At 42.5% G+C, this 22,910-nt stretch overlaps 1 protein-coding gene across 1 annotated transcript in view; it reads right to left on the reverse strand.

The window, feature by feature from the left end:
- LOC106987592 (ankyrin repeat domain-containing protein 26-like) overlaps positions 1 to 22,910 on the reverse strand; it is a 139,715-nt gene that overhangs the window by 107,107 nt on the left and 9,698 nt on the right. Inside the window, exons 3-6 of the mRNA XM_053213931.1 lie at positions 18,663 to 18,753; positions 14,760 to 14,796; positions 9,293 to 9,365; positions 972 to 1,062 (exon numbers count right to left, since the gene is read on the reverse strand). Coding sequence (XP_053069906.1) covers positions 972 to 1,062; positions 9,293 to 9,365; positions 14,760 to 14,796; positions 18,663 to 18,750 — 289 coding nt within the window. The 5' untranslated portion in view covers positions 18,751 to 18,753. The remainder of the gene's footprint in view (positions 1 to 971; positions 1,063 to 9,292; positions 9,366 to 14,759; positions 14,797 to 18,662; positions 18,754 to 22,910) is intronic.

A 22,910-nucleotide genomic window follows, 5' to 3' on the forward strand; every position in this document is an offset into this window, starting at 1 on the left:
ATGTTCTACCATATAAAACTTCTCTGAAATATGAAAAATCAGTTAATTTCCTCCAACTACCTAGGACTTAGTTCATTTTTCTGGCAGATAGGAATCAAAGAAGTAACAGGGATCATTCCACAACAATCAGAACTGTCAGACAGAATACGAAAACATACTACTGATTATAGTGTGCTTTTGTTTCTTTTCCTTATTTTCCTAGAACATTAAAAATATAGTTCACCTAGTAAAGGCAGTTCTTGCCAAAATAATCAAAAGTCACAAACACGGCATCCAAAATGTCAGATGCGTTATCATGATGTCTCCTTATGTGACCCTCCTTCCAATTCTCTTATTTTGCCCTAAAGGATACTACCGTACGAAGTACCCCCATTTTATATGGCATTAACGTATATACATGTATCGCTGACTACAAACGCTTATGTTCACCCATGGTAGTTAGGACATAACTCTGCATCATCAGCTAGGTCAGTCCTTAATGTCTTGCCAACAGTGAGGATAACAGCAAGAGTGGGAACACTTGGGGATACTACTCTGACAAATTCTGGTACGAGAAGCTCACCTGATAGTGTGGCTGCATTTCCAATAGTCTGCTCTTCCCTTTCAAGAACTAGTGTATTTTACCACCTTCCAGTAGAAACACCATACACACCGGCTTACTTTCCTTCATTTATTCCCTGTAGTCTCCGCCATTCACATGATTCCCTCTTTGGCTCTTCTCTTCTTTCCTGAGGTTCCTTGGGCCTTCCAGGGTCTTGAAAGGGAACTAGTCATTTAGCTCCTTTCGTGGCACTCTCAATTTCATCTGCTGCTGACACCACATACGATATGCAACTTACCTCCTTTTTCACATCTCTTTCTCTTTCCTATGCACTTAACAGGCCGTTTTCTTTAGATATTAGAATATATCAGTATTCCTGTTTTAAATCAACACTCTGTCAAATGACCTTTGAATACAATACAGTTCTTACCTTCTACTTGTCCATTTAATATACTTTGCCCTTTCTGCTCCAGAGCTCCAGAGACAGGAGGCACATATTTCTTGGGCTTCTCAGACATACTCTGTTAAAAGTAGCATCAGTAATGAGTTGCGTGAAGACTTCCTAAGCCTTTTCCAAGAAAATTTCTGAATTTATGATTTTAATAACAATCAGACTTACAAATCAGTAAAACGTATTGACCACCAAAACATTTAAATACAACACCTCATATATGCTCTCTTGATTCAGCGTCCCTTTGAATCTTCATTTGGCTATTGACTCTCTAAACTGATCATGGAAGGCCAGAATACATACTTTCAAAGGCAGAAGCCTGGCTTGTATGCAGATTTCAAAAAGGAACTAACAAAACAACCTTCCTCTGCATTCCTGACCAAAATAAAAGGACATTGAAACAAAGTCTTTAAAAGTGTACTTGCTAGAAATGAAAACTGCTTCTAATAAAATGGCAGACATTTGTTTCAGTGTCAATTCATACCTCACATGATCAGAAACTTTGGAGTATATCATGTTGAGTATCAACAAAACACTGTTGTAGCTGCTGCGTCGTTTAGGTAAACAAAGGCTTGACCTTTTTCTTGACGAAAGAAGGGTTGGATCGAATGGCAAAGTAGTAAGAAAAAACTTTTCTTAAAATTATGGTGAACTAGTAGCAGAAACCATGTAGATATAGGTATGGAACTCTTCACAATGTGTAGTAAGCATTCAAACGGCAAGTATACGAACATGTATGTCTTAGTCACCTAAAATGTGCCAAGCACTCATTTCCCTAGGCACACTTTCTTTTTTACACACAACAATACTAATGATGACGATGATCGAGTGAGCCTTCCTACTTCTTGGTGACTCCAGGACATTGGAGTAAAATGACGATCCGTGGTCCTCTCTGTCCAGAATGTCCCTCGCCACGGTCTACACGACTGGTCCTTCTCATCTTTCACTTGGCACCTTTTGCCACTCTCAGATCTTTTCCGACTACCAAAATTCCCACTCCCACTCTCATCCTCATCCTCACTACAAACGCCCCCAATATTCTCTCAACTAACATTGTCCATTTCCTATCGATGAAGCCTTTCTAGTGGCTTATAACGGATTGCTGTTGACTTACTTTTCTGCTCCGACCACAACAACCTACACCCTCCACTTGTACACTCGGTAGCTAACTCCTTGGTACGTACTCAGCATACAAGGACCAAGTAATTAAGGTCAAAACATTTCCACTAATCTCACTGAGAAGATCTCAAAAGTACCAAATCACTATACCGTTGACCCTTGAACAAAGCAAGGGTTACGGGCTCTGATGGCCATGCACTCGAAAATCCACAAATAGCTTTTGAAACCTCAAAACCAATTCAAAAAAACAAAAATTCCTACTGGATTTCCTACTTTAAAAGCAATTACACTTAGAAATCAAACAGTATATATGTATTGAAATCCAGAACATTAAAGCAGAAGCGCTTGTATACGCTCTCTAGGTCTAATCTACCTTTTCGGCCTCATTTGGCCATTGACTCTGTACACTGAGCATGGGAGGTCAGGGTTAGGATAACGGAATGCTGAGCTTACCAACAATACACACAGTCGATTAATGCATGTTTTCCCTGTTATATGTATTACATACTGTATTCTTACACTATCAACTGAAGAAAAGGTTACTAAGAAAATCGTAAAGAAGGGGTGCTGGGTGGCACTGTCGGTTCAGGGTCAGGCTCTTGACTTTGGCTCAGGTCATGATCTAGATTTCCTGAGTTCAACGCTGGCAGTCTGGAGCCTGATGGAGATTCTCTCTCTGCCCCCGCTTCCCTACTCACGTGCTCTGTCCTCTCTCTCTCTGCCAAAATAAATAATTAAAAAAAAAAAAGAATAAGACGAAAAAGACAATCATAAGGAAGAGAAAATACAGGATGGTACTGTATTTATTGAAAAAAATCTCTATATGTATGTGGACTCCCACAGTCCAAACCCATCTTGTTCAAGGGTCCAATGTATACCTATATGAGGTCTCCACTAAGAGTTTACTGGAACTTCTTATAGCCCCACATTAGAAAATCAAAAACCCATTCTAACTTTGCCATTCTTTTCTGGACACTAGGGCCATTTTGTTGGCCTTCGAACCTCTTCCCATTGAAAACAAGCATTCTTGGGGGGCCTGGGTGACTTAGTCGATTAGGCACCCAACTTTGAAATTGCGAAAAGCAAAGTAAAAGGTGGAGGGAGGAGTTAAGATGGCAGGGGAGGGGATCAGCATTTCCCTTGTCCCTCAAACACAGCAGTATTGAGGTCACAACACTTGGAATGCCAGGAATACAGGCTGCAGAGGGACAGAAAAATCTCCACAGGTGCAGAGTGACAGCTTGGCGGGACAGAAGGGTGTGTATGCGAATTGGGAGAAATAAAATGGGCAGCACAGGCATGGAGTGGGGGAAGCCCTTTGGTGGAGAAACGAAAGGAAAGGAGAGAGAGAGGCTGTGGGAAGGGCCTTTGGATATGAGAAAGCCTGTCCGGACCACAGACCAAGGAGAGGTCCAGAGAGCCAGTTTCTACTTTGCAAAACCGCCTTAGAGGCCAAGAAACAGAATTTTCAAGGTGGCCAGACTTTCTCTAGACCAGAGCTACCACCTCCCATGCCTGGTGGGGAGGGAGCCGCCCCTAGGCTTGGTAGCAATCTCAGGGCTACACTGGGAGAGAACACCTTGAGTATGGTGGAAAGGGGAGGTATTGCCCTGCCCAAGGGAAAAAGACCGTGCAGGCACGAGCCAGAGGCCCTCTGTCCACTGGGCAGAGTGGCGCAACTCCACTACCAGGTCCGAGCAAAGCGGGATCCTACAGGGGTTTGAATCCCAGCTCAGTGCTCAGGTGGCACAGGGGACTGTGCAGCAAGGCAAGCCGGTTCCCCAGGCTATTCCGTGAGGATAGCCTAAACAGTGAGTTTTGAGACACCTCGTGTGGGCAGGAGAGATTGGGGCGTCGCCATTTCTCCCCCCATGACCCACATCATGGGGCTTCAGGGAATGGACAGTGAGCCTCCGTGGAGGCAGGCCCTTTACACCAAACCCTGACTCTCTGTGCCTCGTAACTGCTTCTCTATAGGAGTGAGACTGACACTGATGGGACCAGACAGCCCCTCGTCTAGACCAGCACAGCCAGCAGTCCCGGGCACCAAGAGACAACTCTCCTCCAGTTTTCTATCTTAGTTTGTTTGTTTGTTTGTTTGTTTTCATTTGAGTTATTATTCTTTTGTCTTTCCTTTTCTTTTTTAATGTTTATTTCTTTCTTTGGAGAGAGAGAGAGTGAGTGATCAAGCAGAAGACATACAGAGAGAGGGAGAGAGAGAGAATCCGAGCAGGATCCATGCTCTCACTGCAGGACCTGATGGGGGTTTCGAACCCACCAACAGCGACAACATGACGTGAGCCAAATTCAAGAGTCGGACGCTTCACCTACTGAGACACCCAGGCGCCCATCTTTTCTTTCCTTTGCTTTCGCTTTCTTCTCTTTTCCCTTTTTGCTCTTTCTACTCTCCTCTTTCCTCGTCTCCCTTTGGAAACAGCCTAGTAGTCTCGAGTTGACGTGGGTCAAAGCTAATTATATATCTACATTTGTCTATATATCTTAATATATACCTATATATCTATACATAGATATATATAGATAGATCTATATATTTTTTTCCTTTGTTCCTCTGTTCTGGTTCTTTGTGTGTTGGATTGCGCATATTCTCTATACTTTTCTGGATGTCCTTCTTCATTTTCCTCCCTCTCTTTCTGGATTAAGCCCTAGAGCTCCTTTGAGTCACTGCCTGGTCTTTTCTTCCACTCCTGTCATTTCTCTTTTCGTTTGGGCTAAGGATACTTCACCACCTTCTTCTCCTTTTTCCCAGGATTACTTCAACCAACAAATCAAAGCACACCTGGTGGAAGGCCCAAACCGCCACTCCAAGTAGCGGGAACAGTAGCCACAGACGCACCGAAAGAGTGCACACAACACACTCCAAAAACATTTGTTCAACTGCCAGGCCCTGGACTGTGTAGGAGCTCTTTTTAATACAGTAGTACTCACAGGTGTGGGGCACAGAAGAAGCTACTAACACACATAAAGGGCAGGAATCTAGCCAACATGACGAAATCGAAGAACTCTCCACAAAAAAAAAAAAAAAAAAAAAAAAAAAAAATTCCGGGAAGAAAGGACAGCCAGAGAAGGGCTCAAAAGACACAGAAACAATATATGTGAGCACATTTTGGGAATGACACTCATAAGACGCATAGTGGCGTTTGAAACCACGCACAGAAGACAGCAGACAATCTACTGCTTCAGAGATCAAGGACCTAAGGAATCGTCACGATGCACGCTGAAAATGAAATGGTGTAAAGGAGATACAAAGTAACCTAGATGCAGTGACAGCAAGGACGGGAGTAGCAGCAGACAGAATCGGTGAACACAAGATCCAATGGTGGACAAAGATGAAGCAGAGAAAGGAAAGGAAGGAACTGACTAGATCACGAGGCAGGTACTAGAGACCGACGTGATTCGGTGAGATGAAACATTAGCCACATCCTACGAGTCCCAGAAGAAGAAGAGTGAGAGAAAGGGGCAGAAGGTTTTTTTGAACAACTAACTTATAGCTGAGAGCTTCCCTCATCTGGGGAAGGAAACGGGCATGCAAGTCCTGGCGGCACAGAGAATTCCTTTCCAAATCAACAAACCCAGGTCAACACCACGACATGCCATAGCGAAACTGGAACACTACAAAGATAAGGAGAGGATTCTGAAAGCAGCTAGGGACAAACGGGTCTTATTCGACAAGGGAAGACACATAAGGGTAGCGGCAGACCTGTCCAAAGAACCTTGGCAGGGCAGAAGGGAGGGGTAGGAAACGGTCAATGTGCTGAATGGGAACATCTGCGGCGAAGAATCCCTTCCCCAGCAAGGTTGTCATTTAGAATAGAAAGAGAGAGAAATGCTTTCCCAGACACACAAACCCTAATGGAGTTCATGACCACTAAACCAGCCCTACAGGAGATCCCAAGGGGCGACTCTGTGAGGGAAAGCAGCAGAGACTACAAAGGAACAGAGGCCTCACCAAAAGCATGAAACCTTTAGATAACACAATGACACTAAATCCGTATGTTTAACGAATCACTCTGAATGTGAATGGACTCAATGCCCCAATCAAAAGACACAGGGAATCAGAATGGGTAAAACACAAAACAAAACCAAAGAACAAGATCCATCTATATGTTGTCAACAAGACACTGATTTTAGACCCCAGGACACCTCCAGATTCAAAGTGAAAGTATGGGGAACCACCTATCATGCTACTAGAAGTCAAAAGAAACCTGGCGTCGCCACACTTCCATCAGAAAGACTAGATTTTGAACCAGAGACTGTAGTAACAGATTCAGAAGGGCATTGGGTAATAATTAAGGGGTCTATCCATCAAGAGGAGCTAACACTTGCAAATGTTTATGCCCCCAAAGTGAAACGCCCACACATATGAATCGATTAATCACAAACATGATTAAATGTATACATACAAATACCCTGATTGTAGACGACTTTAAGACTCCACTCATGGCAATAGGCGTATCGTCAAGGCAGAAAATCAGTACGGAAACACAGATCCAACGTGTCATTGGACCAGATGTATTCAGATATACATAGATATAGATTGGCCTAATAGATATGCATTTATATACATGGATATCAACACCGATATATTAAGATCTTTTCATCCAACGGCAGTAGAACGCACATTCTTCTTAAGTGCACACAGAACATTCTCCAATGACTCCAAGTGACATCCTGGGTCACAAAACAGCCCTCCACAAATATAAAAGGCCTGAGATCATACCTTGCATATTGTCAGATCACAACAACGAGCACTTGCTCATTCTTTCTCTCTCTCCCTCCCGTTCCAAGAGAAATACAAACATTTCAAAAACATTTAGCTCAGCCCCTTCCAAGAAAGAGAAAAACAAGCATAATAAACCTTGTGGGGCAATGAGTCCTGGATGGAAACCACACACAGACAGTAGAATTCCATAACCAATATGTTGACAATGGAGTTGACAGAAAGTGATGTACTAAAAGAACAGACACTAAAGAAATAGTTTCTGCAAGGACAAATTAGGGTAGGGGTAAACCATTAAAAAAGAGCCTGGTGCGGGGAACACGTATGTGGCACAGTCAGTTCAGCATCCACCTTCAGCTCTTGAGTCATGATCTCACGGGTTGTGGGTTTCAGCCCCACGTTGAGCTCTGTGTTGACAGCTCGGAGCCTGCAGCCTGCTTTGGATTCTGTGTCTCCCTCTGTCTCTGCCCCTACCCCGCTTGCACTCTGTGTCTCTCTCTGTCTCAAAAATAAATAAACTTTAAAAAAATTTTAAAAATACCATAAAAAGCATGGGGGGAGAAGAGGGAAAAAGAAAAAAAAAACCAACACATGACCAATCAATCAAGCATGAGCTTAAGACAAAACAGAAAAGGAAAAATGTGAGCAAAAGAAGCTAAGTGGAAACAACATACATTTGGCAACAGGTACATAAGTAGGATTGGGAATATACTATGAACAATAGTCTCTTTTAAACCTTTCAAAGATATATGTCTCTATATATGTGTGTGTGTATATATATATGTGTGTGTGTGTGTGTGTGTGTGTACATATATATGTATACATATATGTGTGTGTATATATGTAAGTGTAAATATACATGTGTATGTAACTGTACATTATCTATCTATCTATCTATCTCTATCTATCTATACCTATCTATCTATATCTATATCTATCTACCTATCTCTCTATCTAATATTTATGTAAAAGAGAGGCTTTGATTCACAGTATATCCCTAATAATACTGACTCTTATCCCTCTACAGTTATCTGGTTATAAATGCTGTAATAAAGAATTTAAGTTTTTTCACTATAAATAAACTGTTGAATTCCTGGCATCTATCGCTTCCGAAAAGCTAGAAATTATTACTAGACTAACAAAAGAACAGACAAAGAGAGGTTTCTAATACGTCAACATTCACTATGGAGAAAGAATTGGGAATGAGAATTCTAGGAAGAAATGGGAACCTTCAAAGGATGTGTGTAATGGGACACAGATGGGGTTACACAAACAAAGGCTGAGGACTTTTTCTCTGCAAATTTAAGCTCACAATAGGAGGATACTAAAAATATACTGTAACCTTCTTTCTTGTGTAACTCCTGATTTCCTCAATAGAATTCATTTGCGTTTATACATGTTAAACACTAAAACGGCATATAAACTGAAGCCTGACTTTTTCAATTCACATATTTAATTGTGATATATCATGCGTATTTTGTTACTTTTCAAACTCCATTCTACGGAATTCCATTTCCCTACTCATTTATTCCCATTCAAAAACCATGACATTGCTTCTTCCAAGCAAGACGTTATTCTAGGAGCTCCAGGAGTCTGGCAAGTGTGTTTCCTAACCTCCAGGAGCTTATCATGACTGACGGGCTTTGAAATGAATACTGAAATAAATATCAGATGTCTGAAACTTTAAATTTTAGAATCTGACACAAGGACTAGGAGGAGATAGTGTTCAAAGCTAGAATACGAAAGATTTCTGAAATCAGAAATTTGACAACTTGGCTATGAAGAGCCTCTGCTCATAGAGCTACTCTTTTCAGCAAAATACGTATTCTTCGGGGAGATGCACAATTTTAACTTACTCTTCATGCAGTTATTTGAAAACTACAGGAGAACACCTTTGTAAGGTAAATGTTGAGAAATAATGTAAGCATCTAAATTTCTACATTTTCTAATATTATTTTAGTCTAAATGTAGAACAAAGGATAGAGCCAAAGGAAAATCCTGTATGTCACCAAAATAAAACTTGCCCGGGGCCGGGGGTGGGGGGGCGGGTGGGGGCAACCTACAATAGATACTTGGACCCACTCAGGTTTCATTTAGGCATGAGTAGTATCAGTCACGTTACTATCACAGTGAGAATCCTTATCCTTAAGCAAATGTCACATTGCCTCCATGATGGGAAAGCTTTTCCCAATATCATATGACGGTCATTATATATTTTCCAGCCCATTCTTTGATCAGCCTCCACCTGTAGGATTTACCAAAGTACAACAAAACAAAACAAAACATTCAACGCGTCCTGTATCTGTAAAGTGGTTTCTTCTTGCTAATTTTCCATGACACACATGAAATGATGATACACAGGCTCCTCTTAAATTTTCAGAGTAAATAAGGGAGAAAACTCAATTCAGAGCAGGAAAGTGAGTTTCACAGGAGGGTGCTTTACCTTGGTACCAAAATCTAAGACTTGGCTAGATGATGTAGACCATGAATCATCAGGACCAGGTTTGTCGGAAAGCCTTGAGAGCAAAACAATACAAGAAAAGCATGTTCATTCATTTACAAACAAAATTTTAAAAAGTTCAGGGAAAGGTCGCCTATCTCTTTCTTCCACAAAGTTTCTTGGTATCATTAAAATTTTACTTCTGGGTTTTCACTGAGTTTCATTTTAATGCCAGGAATAGCAACATCCAGAGTTATATTAGTTTAAGTTGTACAATATAGTGATTCACCAACTCCATACTCACCCCGTGCTCATCATGACGAGGGCGCTCCTTCATCCCCATCGTCTCTTTCAGCCCTCCCACCACTCACCTCCACTCCGCAACCAGCCGTTTCTTCTCTGCAGTTAAGAGCCTAATTCTTGGTTTGTCTCCCCTTTTGTTTCCTCCCTTTGCTCGTTTGTTGTTTCTTAAGTGCTACATGAGTAAAATCATATGGCATTTGTCTTTCCCTGACTTTGCTTATCATACTACACTCAGGCTCCATCCAGGTGATTGCAAATGCCAAGATTTCATTGTTTTATGATTAAAATTACAGTGTGTGTGTGTGTGTGTGTGTGTGTGTGTGTGTGTGTGGATATACATACACACACACACATACATTCATATAGGGCTTCTTCTTGGTTCACTCAGCTGTCAAAGGACGCTTGCGCTGGCTGTTGGAAATAATGCTGCAATAAACACAGGAGTGTGTGTGTCCCGTGGAATTCGTGTTTTTGTATTCTCTTGGGTAGTATCCAGTAGTGCAATTACTGGATCATAGGAGAGTTCTGGTTTTAACTTTTTGAGGAACCTCCATACTGTTTTCCACAGGGGCCACCCCCATTTGCATTTCCACCAACGGCGCAAGAGGTTTCCTTAGTCTCCACATCCTCGCAAACACTTGCTTCTTGTGTCTTGGAGTGTAGCCATTCTGACAGGTGTGACGTGGTATCTCGTTGTAGTTTGGGGGAGCATCTTTTCATGTGTCTGTTGACCGTCTGTATGTTGTCTTTGGAAAAGTGTCTGGTTATGTCTACTGCTCATGTGTAAACTGGGCTTTTTTGGACGGGGGTGATGTTGACATGTATCCATTTTTTAGACATTGTGGATACTAACCCTTTACTGGATTTGCAAAACATTTCCAAATTTGTTCTCCATTCCAGAGGTTGCCTTTCAGGTTTGACGGATTCCTTCACTGTGCAAAAGCTTCGTAGGTTGATATAGTCCCCAAACCTTATTCTTGCTTTATTTCCCTTGGCTCAAGAGACATAACTAGTAAAATGTGGCTACAGCCAAAGTCAGAGAAATGACGGCCTGTGCTCTCTTCAAGGATTTTTTTTTTTTTTTTTTATGGTTTCAAGTCTCCCACTTAGGTGTTTAATTCATGTTGAGTTTATTTGTGTGTATGGTACAGAAATTGGTCCAGGTTCATTCTTTGGCATGTGGCTTGTCCAGTTTTCCCAACACCATTTGGTGAAGAGAATGCCTTTTCCCCACTGGATAGTCTTTCCTGTTTGTAGAAGACGAACTGACCATACAGTGGTGGATTTATGTCTGGGTTGGCGGTTCTATTCCACTGAGCTCTAAGGCTATTTTGTACGCCACTACCCACCATGCTGTTTGGATTACTACAGCTTTGGAATAGAACTTGAAAGCTGAGATTGCGATACCTCCAGGGTTCCTCGTTTTCAATATTGCTTTGGCCATTCAAGGTCTTTTGTGGTTGTATACAACGTTTAGGCTTGTTTGTCTAGCTCTGTGACAAATGCTGTTGGTATGGTGACAGGGATTGCATGACATCTGTAGATGGCTTTGGGTAGTGTAGACACTTTAAAAATATGTATTCTTCCCATCTGTGAGCATCGGATGTCTTTCTCTTTCTTTCCGTCACCTTCAATTTCTTTCATCGGTGTTTTACGGTTTCCAGAGTACAAGTCTTTCACAATTTGGACCCTGTTTTAAAAAAAAGCTTTCTGTTCTCTATTTGGCCTGGACCTCTCCTAACCTGTGAAATCTCCAGGAAAGACCCAGTCTGAGTTTCCATAACCAAATGTGACAGGCAGACAATGCTCTGAAATGGTTGAAAATGAAATGTGTAAACGTTACCACAATGACTTCTCACCTCACATCTGTCAGAATGGCTCAGTTTCAACACACAGGAAACAACAAGGGTTGCTCAGGGTGTGGAGGAAAAACAACCCTTGTGCACCGGTCATGGGATATAAATTGGTATCGCCACAGCGAAAGCCACTATGGAGGGGCCTCAACGAATTAAAAACGCAAATACCATAGGATCCAGTGATTCCACTACTGGGTATTTATTTACCCAAGGCAAATGGAAATACTAATTTGAAAAGATATATGCACCCCTATCTTTATTATAGCATTATTTACAATAGACAAGATACGGAAGCAACCCAAGTGTGCACCAATACATGAAGAGACCACACACACACAAGCACACACACACACACACACAAACACACGCACGCACACACACACACACACACACACACACACACTGAAATATTACACAGCTATAAATGAGAATGAGATCCTGCCATCTGCAACATCATGGATGTACCTAGATGGTATGAGGGTAAGTGAAATAAGTCAGACAGAGAAAGACAAATCCTATATGATTTCACTTCTGTGTAGAATGTAAAAAGGGGAATAAATGAACAAACAGAGCAAAAGCAGAAACAGACCCATAAATGCAGAGCTTTGACTCCTGCCAGAAGGGAGGGGAGGTGGGGGGATGGCAAAATGGGTGAAGGGGAGAGGGGAGTTCAGGGTTCCAGTTATAGAATGAATAAATCACAAGGCTCAAAGGTACAGCATAGGGAATCTAGTCAGTGGTATCGTAACAGCATCATACATTAACAGATGGGAGCTACGCTTATGGCGATCACGGGGAAACATCCAGAGTTGTTGCATCACATATTACATTGTGTGTCAGGTAGACCTCCGGTTAAGTAAACGTATCAAAGTTTAGGTTTCTATGTTATGAGTGGTAGTACTAACTAGAGATTGAAAGATTCAAAGTTCCCAAGGCCAACTTTGTTCCCACACTGGTCTTGCCTTATTTAGGTCCATAATAACTAGCACGACATTCCAAGCCTTCAGGGGCATTCAGCTACCCAAGGACGGAGACTGTGATCCAAAGGGTCCTGGGAGTTGTGCCTCTGTTTCTCTATACGCTGCCTGACTATTTTCTTCCCTATGAGCTCCCACTCCTACATCACTCTTCGGCACGGTTCTGTGGCATCCCCCAACCTTTCAATCTTTAGCCAATGAAGCCATACACTCCTACAACAAGGATGGGCTCAAATGACCGAGGGTAGGAACCGTGTCCTGCTCCTGGAGAACAAGCGAACTGGGAGTCTCAGTCATCCACACAGTCCCCTCAACATAGGCATGTTATCACCGATCCAGATGAAGCTCCCTTACTGATTTGACAAGTCAGTCCTACCCCTGCCCAGCCCAGCCCTACAAGTACCTGGGAAGGGCATCACAGATTTAGGAAAAGAGGTGGAGTGAGGAGACAGCTTGCCTTGGGCCATACATCCCTGATGTTCGGAAACTCCAACACCCACCCCCAATTCCTTGAGAGGATCGAAGCTATCCTCCCTCAGTTGGGGTGGAAGTAGGGGATATCATATTTCTATTTGCTGTAAACAGACTCTTCCCAGCAGCTCAAATGATTTTTAATCTCTCTCATCAGAAAATCTGAGGTATGCTCGCACCTTCAATGAAACCAACACACACAAAAGCAGAAACCTGGTCACGACCCTCTTGAACTCTCTATTTGAATATGCCTTACTAAACAACTCCCCTAATCCTGGGTCCTTCATTCCTGTCATTCACCTTTATCTCCCTTGGCATAAACCCCCATATTCTGACATCTTTCCTCAAACTCGTATTCCTAACCAACTCAGTGTTGTTCTCCTTGACACCTGGTCTCCTCTGATAATTCGATTCTTACCCTCCTTCTTTGTATTCCTTAGACCCACTCCCCAGCTTTCTATTATTAAAACAGATGCCTGCAAGATGAAGACAAAAAAGAAGGAAGGAAGGAAAGAAAGAAAGAAAACCAGAATTTAAATCGCATTTCTGTCACTTATCATACCCAAATAGGTCACTTCAATCTCCTTTGAGTTTCAAATTCTCCAGGGAAACAACCATGGGGCAAGGAGGTGAAACATAGGTTGACGTACCAGAGCGTGTTTTGAGGAATCAATGTCTGAGGTTCCCTAAATCTCGAGACCCTAAGTGCTTTTGATTTGGCCTCTGGAAAAATGGAGAGTCCTTAGCTGGCAGAAGGGGGGAAATTATTGGGAAAAAAAAAAAAAGAAATACCAAGGAATCCAGAGAAGAAAGTCAAAAGGAAAAACACAGTACAAAAGGTCATGGGGGAAAAAAAAAACAACTCCAAAAAACCCAAAAAGCTTCCTAAAACTACACAAGGGTACTAGCCCAAAGCGAAACCAGCCTGAGAACTTAGGCAACAGAGAATCATCTAGCAATATCCTCAAAATAGAGAGTGAGTTTAATTAATGTAACATGGTCTGCAACTAGATATCCTTCCCTTACAGAAAACTCATTTGTCTCAAGAAGAGGGGATATCACTACATCTAAGGACTTGCCTGATGACATCTTGCTTATTATGTAAAAGCCTTGACACCATGGCCATAGCTGACGTCCACCCTAAAATCTCAGATGGGAAAAACAAGGGACTAGTTACCACTGCACTAGTGACTTTTGTTAGCACTAGTGGTCAAATATATGAGGCCAAATGCTTGGACTAACCTGGGTTCTTAAGCAAACCCTAAATTGGTGTTCCCACATCATTATCTTTGACATTCTGAGTTGATCTGCCCTAGGATCTGTATCTTCATCTCAGTGCTGCTGAGGAACCAGAGAATGGATGCGGAAGCCTCAAGGGCTGACGGGCAAAGCCCCTCAGCTACCCGTTAACTATGGAATCATGGTCGAGTCATCAACCTCCCTGAACCACAGTCGCCAAAGTAATAAAAAGTAGGCTACAATAACACAGCTACTTTGCAAAGCTGTACAATGACTATATAACTGAACAGATGGTACCCATAGGATATAGTGTCTGGTCCAGTGTAGAACACGCAACAACCGGTTTTGTTCTCTGCGTTCCCTTAGGAGACACATAATTTTCAGTTCATTCATTCCCCTTCCTTTCCTTTCATTATCCGTTTCATTTCATTTCATTCCTTTATACTTTGAGAGGGAGTGCACACAGAAATCGGGAAAGATATCCCAAGGAGGCTGTCTGCGCAAAACCCGACGTGGGGCTTGAACTCACAAACCCGAGTTGAAGTCAAGAGTCATACCCTTAACCGACTGAGCCACCCGGGTGCCCCAGCAAATGTCATTTTTACAAATCCATAACAACCCTACCTGGATATAGAATCTTCCTCAGCCTTCTTATCTGCTCCTAAAGAAGAAAGCAAAATACATGTTAAATCAACAATCGAAAAATAGAGGAAATTACAAGTGTACGGCTTATGATTTGTGAACAGTGTTGCTTTGGGACCACACCTGGAAACCAGACTACACTGAATGGTAATTATCCCATTCGTAGGCTTAAAGCACTAAGAAATCTTACTTTCTCCTCTATATTGACCAAAAGCAAGAATGGGTTTTATCAGAATTTGACACCTACAGGGGAACTGATGTTGACAATGGCCATCACTGACCGACTCTATGGCACTGGAGGAAACTGGTATCGTTAGGAGAATGATTATCATGAGCGGACAATGGCAGACTGAAACTAGCATGATTTTTCTGGACTTCCACTCCTAGAGGAGTTGAAAGAGAGTATCTTTATTTTGCGGTAACACGGCAGAACGTCCCCAGCTCTTCAGCAGACACTCCTCAGTTTTAGGAGGAAACGCCCCCTCACAAAGTGTGCTCTATAGACACTGGACTTTGCAGCATGGCCAAACCATAGCAAACAGACTCTCCCTGGCCTTATTTCCATTGCCAAGGTAAGAAGGAAAGATTTGGCATTCCAGTTTGATATCGTTCTAACCTCTTGAGGCTGTCTCCTTCCATTGCTAGAGAGTCTATCTAGACCCACCGCACATCACAGAGGAGGATGATCCCAATGTGAGTGCTCTGTAGTGGTTCATGATGTCATTTTTCTCAACCCTCCCCATTAGGTGACACACATCTAGAGAAATCATACTTTTTCATGGAAGGCAGAGCTCATCAGATCCTCTACTGATGAGCAACTAAACGAAACAAAGGGCAAAGAATAGCTTGAATGCCTACATTCAATTACCAGGATATTTTCACTTTCTAAACATCCAAAGACATGCACTCTATGATTCTAACTCTAATAGGACACCTGGAAAGAGCAAGGCTATGGAGCTAAGGGTTGGGGTGAACGTAGGGATAAACGGGCACAGCACAGAGGACTTTTAAGGCAGTGGAACCCTTTCACACGATACCACAAAGATGGATTCCCATCATTACACTTTTGTTAAGACTCATAGAATGTATAACACCAAGGCTGAACACTAATGCACATTAGAGACTTGGCCACCAAATGAAGAGTTCGTGTCCGTAGAGAATGCACCACTGTTGTCAGCGTGCCGGGGTGGCTCAGTTGGTTCAGCGTCCATGTCTGGATCTGAGCTCAGGTCATGATCTCACAGTTCATGGGATCAAGTCCTGCATCAGGTTCTGTGCTGACAGCACAGGATGCTTTCCCCCCTCTCCCTCTGCCCCTTGGCGGCTCACACGCATGCATGCTCTCTCGCTCAAAACTAATCCAAGGAACTGAAAAAAAAAAATCCTACTAAAAATGGACCACTGTCGTGCAAGATGTTAACAACAGGGGAGGCTAGGCGTGTACGGGAGCGTGGTATGGTATATGGAGACTCTCTGTACTTCCTAATATATTTTGCTGTGAACTTAAAACTGATGTGAAAAATCAGGCTTATTAAATGTATGAAACAACAAAAACAACAAAATATGGTATCCATTGAAGCTACTCTTAGCATATACTAACTCATGATACAGTCACCTTGAACATTAACATAGAGATCAAAGTAACACAATAGGGGTACTGTCTCCCATTTGGAAGTATGTGAAAATGCATAAACAAAACACAAAAATACAACAGTTATTTGTATACTTAGGCAAGAAAACAATTGATGAATATGATGCGAAATCTTATACCTATAAACAGGGGTTCAGCACCATAGGAATCAAACCTGGGTTTTCCATATAATTAAGAGATTTTCATTCAAATTTTAAATCAAATATCATTATGTTGATCATACCTCAGAATCATAATGAAAGCTTAATCACATAAAAAAAGATTATAATGACCTAATATTGCCCTAGTAATTTTTACACAAATACCTGCTTCATATGGATGATGACACTGAAACCAGTACCATGGTAACCGTCATGTTACTTGCTAGTAAAACAAAATTTGAAGACACCACCAAAAATGACGTCAGGGCTATAATTCCTAGGCAGAACAGATTTCATCCAGCAGGCCGAAGATGGCTACCTTCAGAACATCCTACTTGAATGACTGGCCCTTGGTTGTTCCCTGGGATCTTGGATTTAAGGAGGGTTCCCACCATTCCCTAGCTGGTTAAGAGTGGTTCACTGTGCCTAAGTGCTGCTACACTCCATGTGCTTAAGGCCGTACACTTGATTTCCTTTCTGGAAACCTGGAATTTTGGGACATGCTAAGGAGAAGATGCCTATGTGATTAGCATTTGATGAAAACCTCGGGCACTGAGTATCCATAAGCCTCGTACTGGCCCACAACATTTCACTTGTGCTGTCCTAATTTCATGCTGGAGGAATTTAGCACATCCTGCCAACTCCATAGAGAAAGGATTCCTGGAAGCCTGCGCTTGGTTTCCTCTGGCCTTCACCCCGTGCACCATTGCTCGGTGCTGATTCGCCTTTCTAGCCTGTCCCCATACCAATCCACACGCATGACTACAACTATATGCTGAGTCCTGTGAGCTCTTCTAGTGAGTAATCAAATCTGGGTGTCACTGGGATGCCTCTAACACAACTGCATTATGTGAAATTTTATTATTTGGGTTGATGTCTTACACGTGGTTACAGTCAGAAGGTTATGTCACAGAATACCTTTCCTGGAATCTCTTTTCTTGGTATTTGACTTGAAAATTCCTACATCCCTATATATCCATTTGAAGAAAGGTTTAAAAGGAATACATGAAATCATGATGTCAGAAAGTGTGAAACAAGCAACAATCTTATTTTACTCCGAAAAGAGAGAGAGAGAGAGAGAGAGAGAGAGAGCGCGCGCGCGCAAATCCTGGTGATTGCCCCTATGTTCTACCATATAAAACTTCTCTGAAATATGAAAAATCAGTTAATTTCCTCCAACTACCTAGGACTTAGTTCATTTTTCTGGCAGATAGGAATCAAAGAAGTAACAGGGATCATTCCACAACAATCAGAACTGTCAGACAGAATACGAAAACATACTACTGATTATAGTGTGCTTTTGTTTCTTTTCCTTATTTTCCTAGAACATTAAAAATATAGTTCACCTAGTAAAGGCAGTTCTTGCCAAAATAATCAAAAGTCACAAACACGGCATCCAAAATGTCAGATGCGTTATCATGATGTCTCCTTATGTGACCCTCCTTCCAATTCTCTTATTTTGCCCTAAAGGATACTACCGTACGAAGTACCCCCATTTTATATGGCATTAACGTATATACATGTATCGCTGACTACAAACGCTTATGTTCACCCATGGTAGTTAGGACATAACTCTGCATCATCAGCTAGGTCAGTCCTTAATGTCTTGCCAACAGTGAGGATAACAGCAAGAGTGGGAACACTTGGGGATACTACTCTGACAAATTCTGGTACGAGAAGCTCACCTGATAGTGTGGCTGCATTTCCAATAGTCTGCTCTTCCCTTTCAAGAACTAGTGTATTTTACCACCTTCCAGTAGAAACACCATACACACCGGCTTACTTTCCTTCATTTATTCCCTGTAGTCTCCGCCATTCACATGATTCCCTCTTTGGCTCTTCTCTTCTTTCCTGAGGTTCCTTGGGCCTTCCAGGGTCTTGAAAGGGAACTAGTCATTTAGCTCCTTTCGTGGCACTCTCAATTTCATCTGCTGCTGACACCACATACGATATGCAACTTACCTCCTTTTTCACATCTCTTTCTCTTTCCTATGCACTTAACAGGCCGTTTTCTTTAGATATTAGAATATATCAGTATTCCTGTTTTAAATCAACACTCTGTCAAATGACCTTTGAATACAATACAGTTCTTACCTTCTACTTGTCCATTTAATATACTTTGCCCTTTCTGCTCCAGAGCTCCAGAGACAGGAGGCACATATTTCTTGGGCTTCTCAGACATACTCTGTTAAAAGTAGCATCAGTAATGAGTTGCGTGAAGACTTCCTAAGCCTTTTCCAAGAAAATTTCTGAATTTATGATTTTAATAACAATCAGACTTACAAATCAGTAAAACGTATTGACCACCAAAACATTTAAATACAACACCTCATATATGCTCTCTTGATTCAGCGTCCCTTTGAATCTTCATTTGGCTATTGACTCTCTAAACTGATCATGGAAGGCCAGAATACATACTTTCAAAGGCAGAAGCCTGGCTTGTATGCAGATTTCAAAAAGGAACTAACAAAACACCTTCCTCTGCATTCCTGACCAAAATAAAAGGACATTGAAACAAAGTCTTTAAAAGTGTACTTGCTAGAAATGAAAACTGCTTCTAATAAAATGGCAGACATTTGTTTCAGTGTCAATCCATACCTCACATGATCAGAAACTTTGGAGTATATCATGTTGAGTATCAACAAAACACTGTTGTAGCTGCTGCGTCGTTTAGGTAAACAAAGGCTTGACCTTTTTCTTGACGAAAGAAGGGTTGGATCGAATGGCAAAGTAGTAAGAAAAAACTTTTCTTAAAATTATGGTGAACTAGTAGCAGAAACCATGTAGATATAGGTATGGAACTCTTCACAATGTGTAGTAAGCATTCAAACGGCAAGTATACGAACATGTATGTCTTAGTCACCTAAAATGTGCCAAGCACTCATTTCCCTAGGCACACTTTCTTTTTTACACACAACAATACTAATGATGACGATGATCGAGTGAGCCTTCCTACTTCTTGGTGACTCCAGGACATTGGAGTAAAATGACGATCCGTGGTCCTCTCTGTCCAGAATGTCCCTCGCCACGGTCTACACGACTGGTCCTTCTCATCTTTCACTTGGCACCTTTTGCCACTCTCAGATCTTTTCCGACTACCAAAATTCCCACTCCCACTCTCATCCTCATCCTCACTACAAACGCCCCCAATATTCTCTCAACTAACATTGTCCATTTCCTATCGATGAAGCCTTTCTAGTGGCTTATAACGGATTGCTGTTGACTTACTTTTCTGCTCCGACCACAACAACCTACACCCTCCACTTGTACACTCGGTAGCTAACTCCTTGGTACGTACTCAGCATACAAGGACCAAGTAATTAAGGTCAAAACATTTCCACTAATCTCACTGAGAAGATCTCAAAAGTACCAAATCACTATACCGTTGACCCTTGAACAAAGCAAGGGTTACGGGCTCTGATGGCCATGCACTCGAAAATCCACAAATAGCTTTTGAAACCTCAAAACCAATTCAAAAAAACAAAAATTCCTACTGGATTTCCTACTTTAAAAGCAATTACACTTAGAAATCAAACAGTATATATGTATTGAAATCCAGAACATTAAAGCAGAAGCGCTTGTATACGCTCTCTAGGTCTAATCTACCTTTTCGGCCTCATTTGGCCATTGACTCTGTACACTGAGCATGGGAGGTCAGGGTTAGGATAACGGAATGCTGAGCTTACCAACAATACACACAGTCGATTAATGCATGTTTTCCCTGTTATATGTATTACATACTGTATTCTTACACTATCAACTGAAGAAAAGGTTACTAAGAAAATCGTAAAGAAGGGGTGCTGGGTGGCACTGTCGGTTCAGGGTCAGGCTCTTGACTTTGGCTCAGGTCATGATCTAGATTTCCTGAGTTCAACGCTGGCAGTCTGGAGCCTGATGGAGATTCTCTCTCTGCCCCCGCTTCCCTACTCACGTGCTCTGTCCTCTCTCTCTCTGCCAAAATAAATAATTAAAAAAAAAAAAGAATAAGACGAAAAAGACAATCATAAGGAAGAGAAAATACAGGATGGTACTGTATTTATTGAAAAAAATCTCTATATGTATGTGGACTCCCACAGTCCAAACCCATCTTGTTCAAGGGTCCAATGTATACCTATATGAGGTCTCCACTAAGAGTTTACTGGAACTTCTTATAGCCCCACATTAGAAAATCAAAAACCCATTCTAACTTTGCCATTCTTTTCTGGACACTAGGGCCATTTTGTTGGCCTTCGAACCTCTTCCCATTGAAAACAAGCATTCTTGGGGGGCCTGGGTGACTTAGTCGATTAGGCACCCAACTTTGAAATTGCGAAAAGCAAAGTAAAAGGTGGAGGGAGGAGTTAAGATGGCAGGGGAGGGGATCAGCATTTCCCTTGTCCCTCAAACACAGCAGTATTGAGGTCACAACACTTGGAATGCCAGGAATACAGGCTGCAGAGGGACAGAAAAATCTCCACAGGTGCAGAGTGACAGCTTGGCGGGACAGAAGGGTGTGTATGCGAATTGGGAGAAATAAAATGGGCAGCACAGGCATGGAGTGGGGGAAGCCCTTTGGTGGAGAAACGAAAGGAAAGGAGAGAGAGAGGCTGTGGGAAGGGCCTTTGGATATGAGAAAGCCTGTCCGGACCACAGACCAAGGAGAGGTCCAGAGAGCCAGTTTCTACTTTGCAAAACCGCCTTAGAGGCCAAGAAACAGAATTTTCAAGGTGGCCAGACTTTCTCTAGACCAGAGCTACCACCTCCCATGCCTGGTGGGGAGGGAGCCGCCCCTAGGCTTGGTAGCAATCTCAGGGCTACACTGGGAGAGAACACCTTGAGTATGGTGGAAAGGGGAGGTATTGCCCTGCCCAAGGGAAAAAGACCGTGCAGGCACGAGCCAGAGGCCCTCTGTCCACTGGGCAGAGTGGCGCAACTCCACTACCAGGTCCGAGCAAAGCGGGATCCTACAGGGGTTTGAATCCCAGCTCAGTGCTCAGGTGGCACAGGGGACTGTGCAGCAAGGCAAGCCGGTTCCCCAGGCTATTCCGTGAGGATAGCCTAAACAGTGAGTTTTGAGACACCTCGTGTGGGCAGGAGAGATTGGGGCGTCGCCATTTCTCCCCCCATGACCCACATCATGGGGCTTCAGGGAATGGACAGTGAGCCTCCGTGGAGGCAGGCCCTTTACACCAAACCCTGACTCTCTGTGCCTCGTAACTGCTTCTCTATAGGAGTGAGACTGACACTGATGGGACCAGACAGCCCCTCGTCTAGACCAGCACAGCCAGCAGTCCCGGGCACCAAGAGACAACTCTCCTCCAGTTTTCTATCTTAGTTTGTTTGTTTGTTTGTTTGTTTTCATTTGAGTTATTATTCTTTTGTCTTTCCTTTTCTTTTTTAATGTTTATTTCTTTCTTTGGAGAGAGAGAGAGTGAGTGATCAAGCAGAAGACATACAGAGAGAGGGAGAGAGAGAGAATCCGAGCAGGATCCATGCTCTCACTGCAGGACCTGATGGGGGTTTCGAACCCACCAACAGCGACAACATGACGTGAGCCAAATTCAAGAGTCGGACGCTTCACCTACTGAGACACCCAGGCGCCCATCTTTTCTTTCCTTTGCTTTCGCTTTCTTCTCTTTTCCCTTTTTGCTCTTTCTACTCTCCTCTTTCCTCGTCTCCCTTTGGAAACAGCCTAGTAGTCTCGAGTTGACGTGGGTCAAAGCTAATTATATATCTACATTTGTCTATATATCTTAATATATACCTATATATCTATACATAGATATATATAGATAGATCTATATATTTTTTTCCTTTGTTCCTCTGTTCTGGTTCTTTGTGTGTTGGATTGCGCATATTCTCTATACTTTTCTGGATGTCCTTCTTCATTTTCCTCCCTCTCTTTCTGGATTAAGCCCTAGAGCTCCTTTGAGTCACTGCCTGGTCTTTTCTTCCACTCCTGTCATTTCTCTTTTCGTTTGGGCTAAGGATACTTCACCACCTTCTTCTCCTTTTTCCCAGGATTACTTCAACCAACAAATCAAAGCACACCTGGTGGAAGGCCCAAACCGCCACTCCAAGTAGCGGGAACAGTAGCCACAGACGCACCGAAAGAGTGCACACAACACACTCCAAAAACATTTGTTCAACTGCCAGGCCCTGGACTGTGTAGGAGCTCTTTTTAATACAGTAGTACTCACAGGTGTGGGGCACAGAAGAAGCTACTAACACACATAAAGGGCAGGAATCTAGCCAACATGACGAAATCGAAGAACTCTCCACAAAAAAAAAAAAAAAAAAAAAAATTCCGGGAAGAAAGGACAGCCAGAGAAGGGCTCAAAAGACACAGAAACAATATATGTG

The sequence above is a fragment of the Acinonyx jubatus genome, unplaced genomic scaffold (assembly GCF_027475565.1).
Source record: "Acinonyx jubatus isolate Ajub_Pintada_27869175 unplaced genomic scaffold, VMU_Ajub_asm_v1.0 scaffold_22, whole genome shotgun sequence".
NCBI classification, from domain to species: Eukaryota; Metazoa; Chordata; class Mammalia; order Carnivora; family Felidae; genus Acinonyx; species Acinonyx jubatus.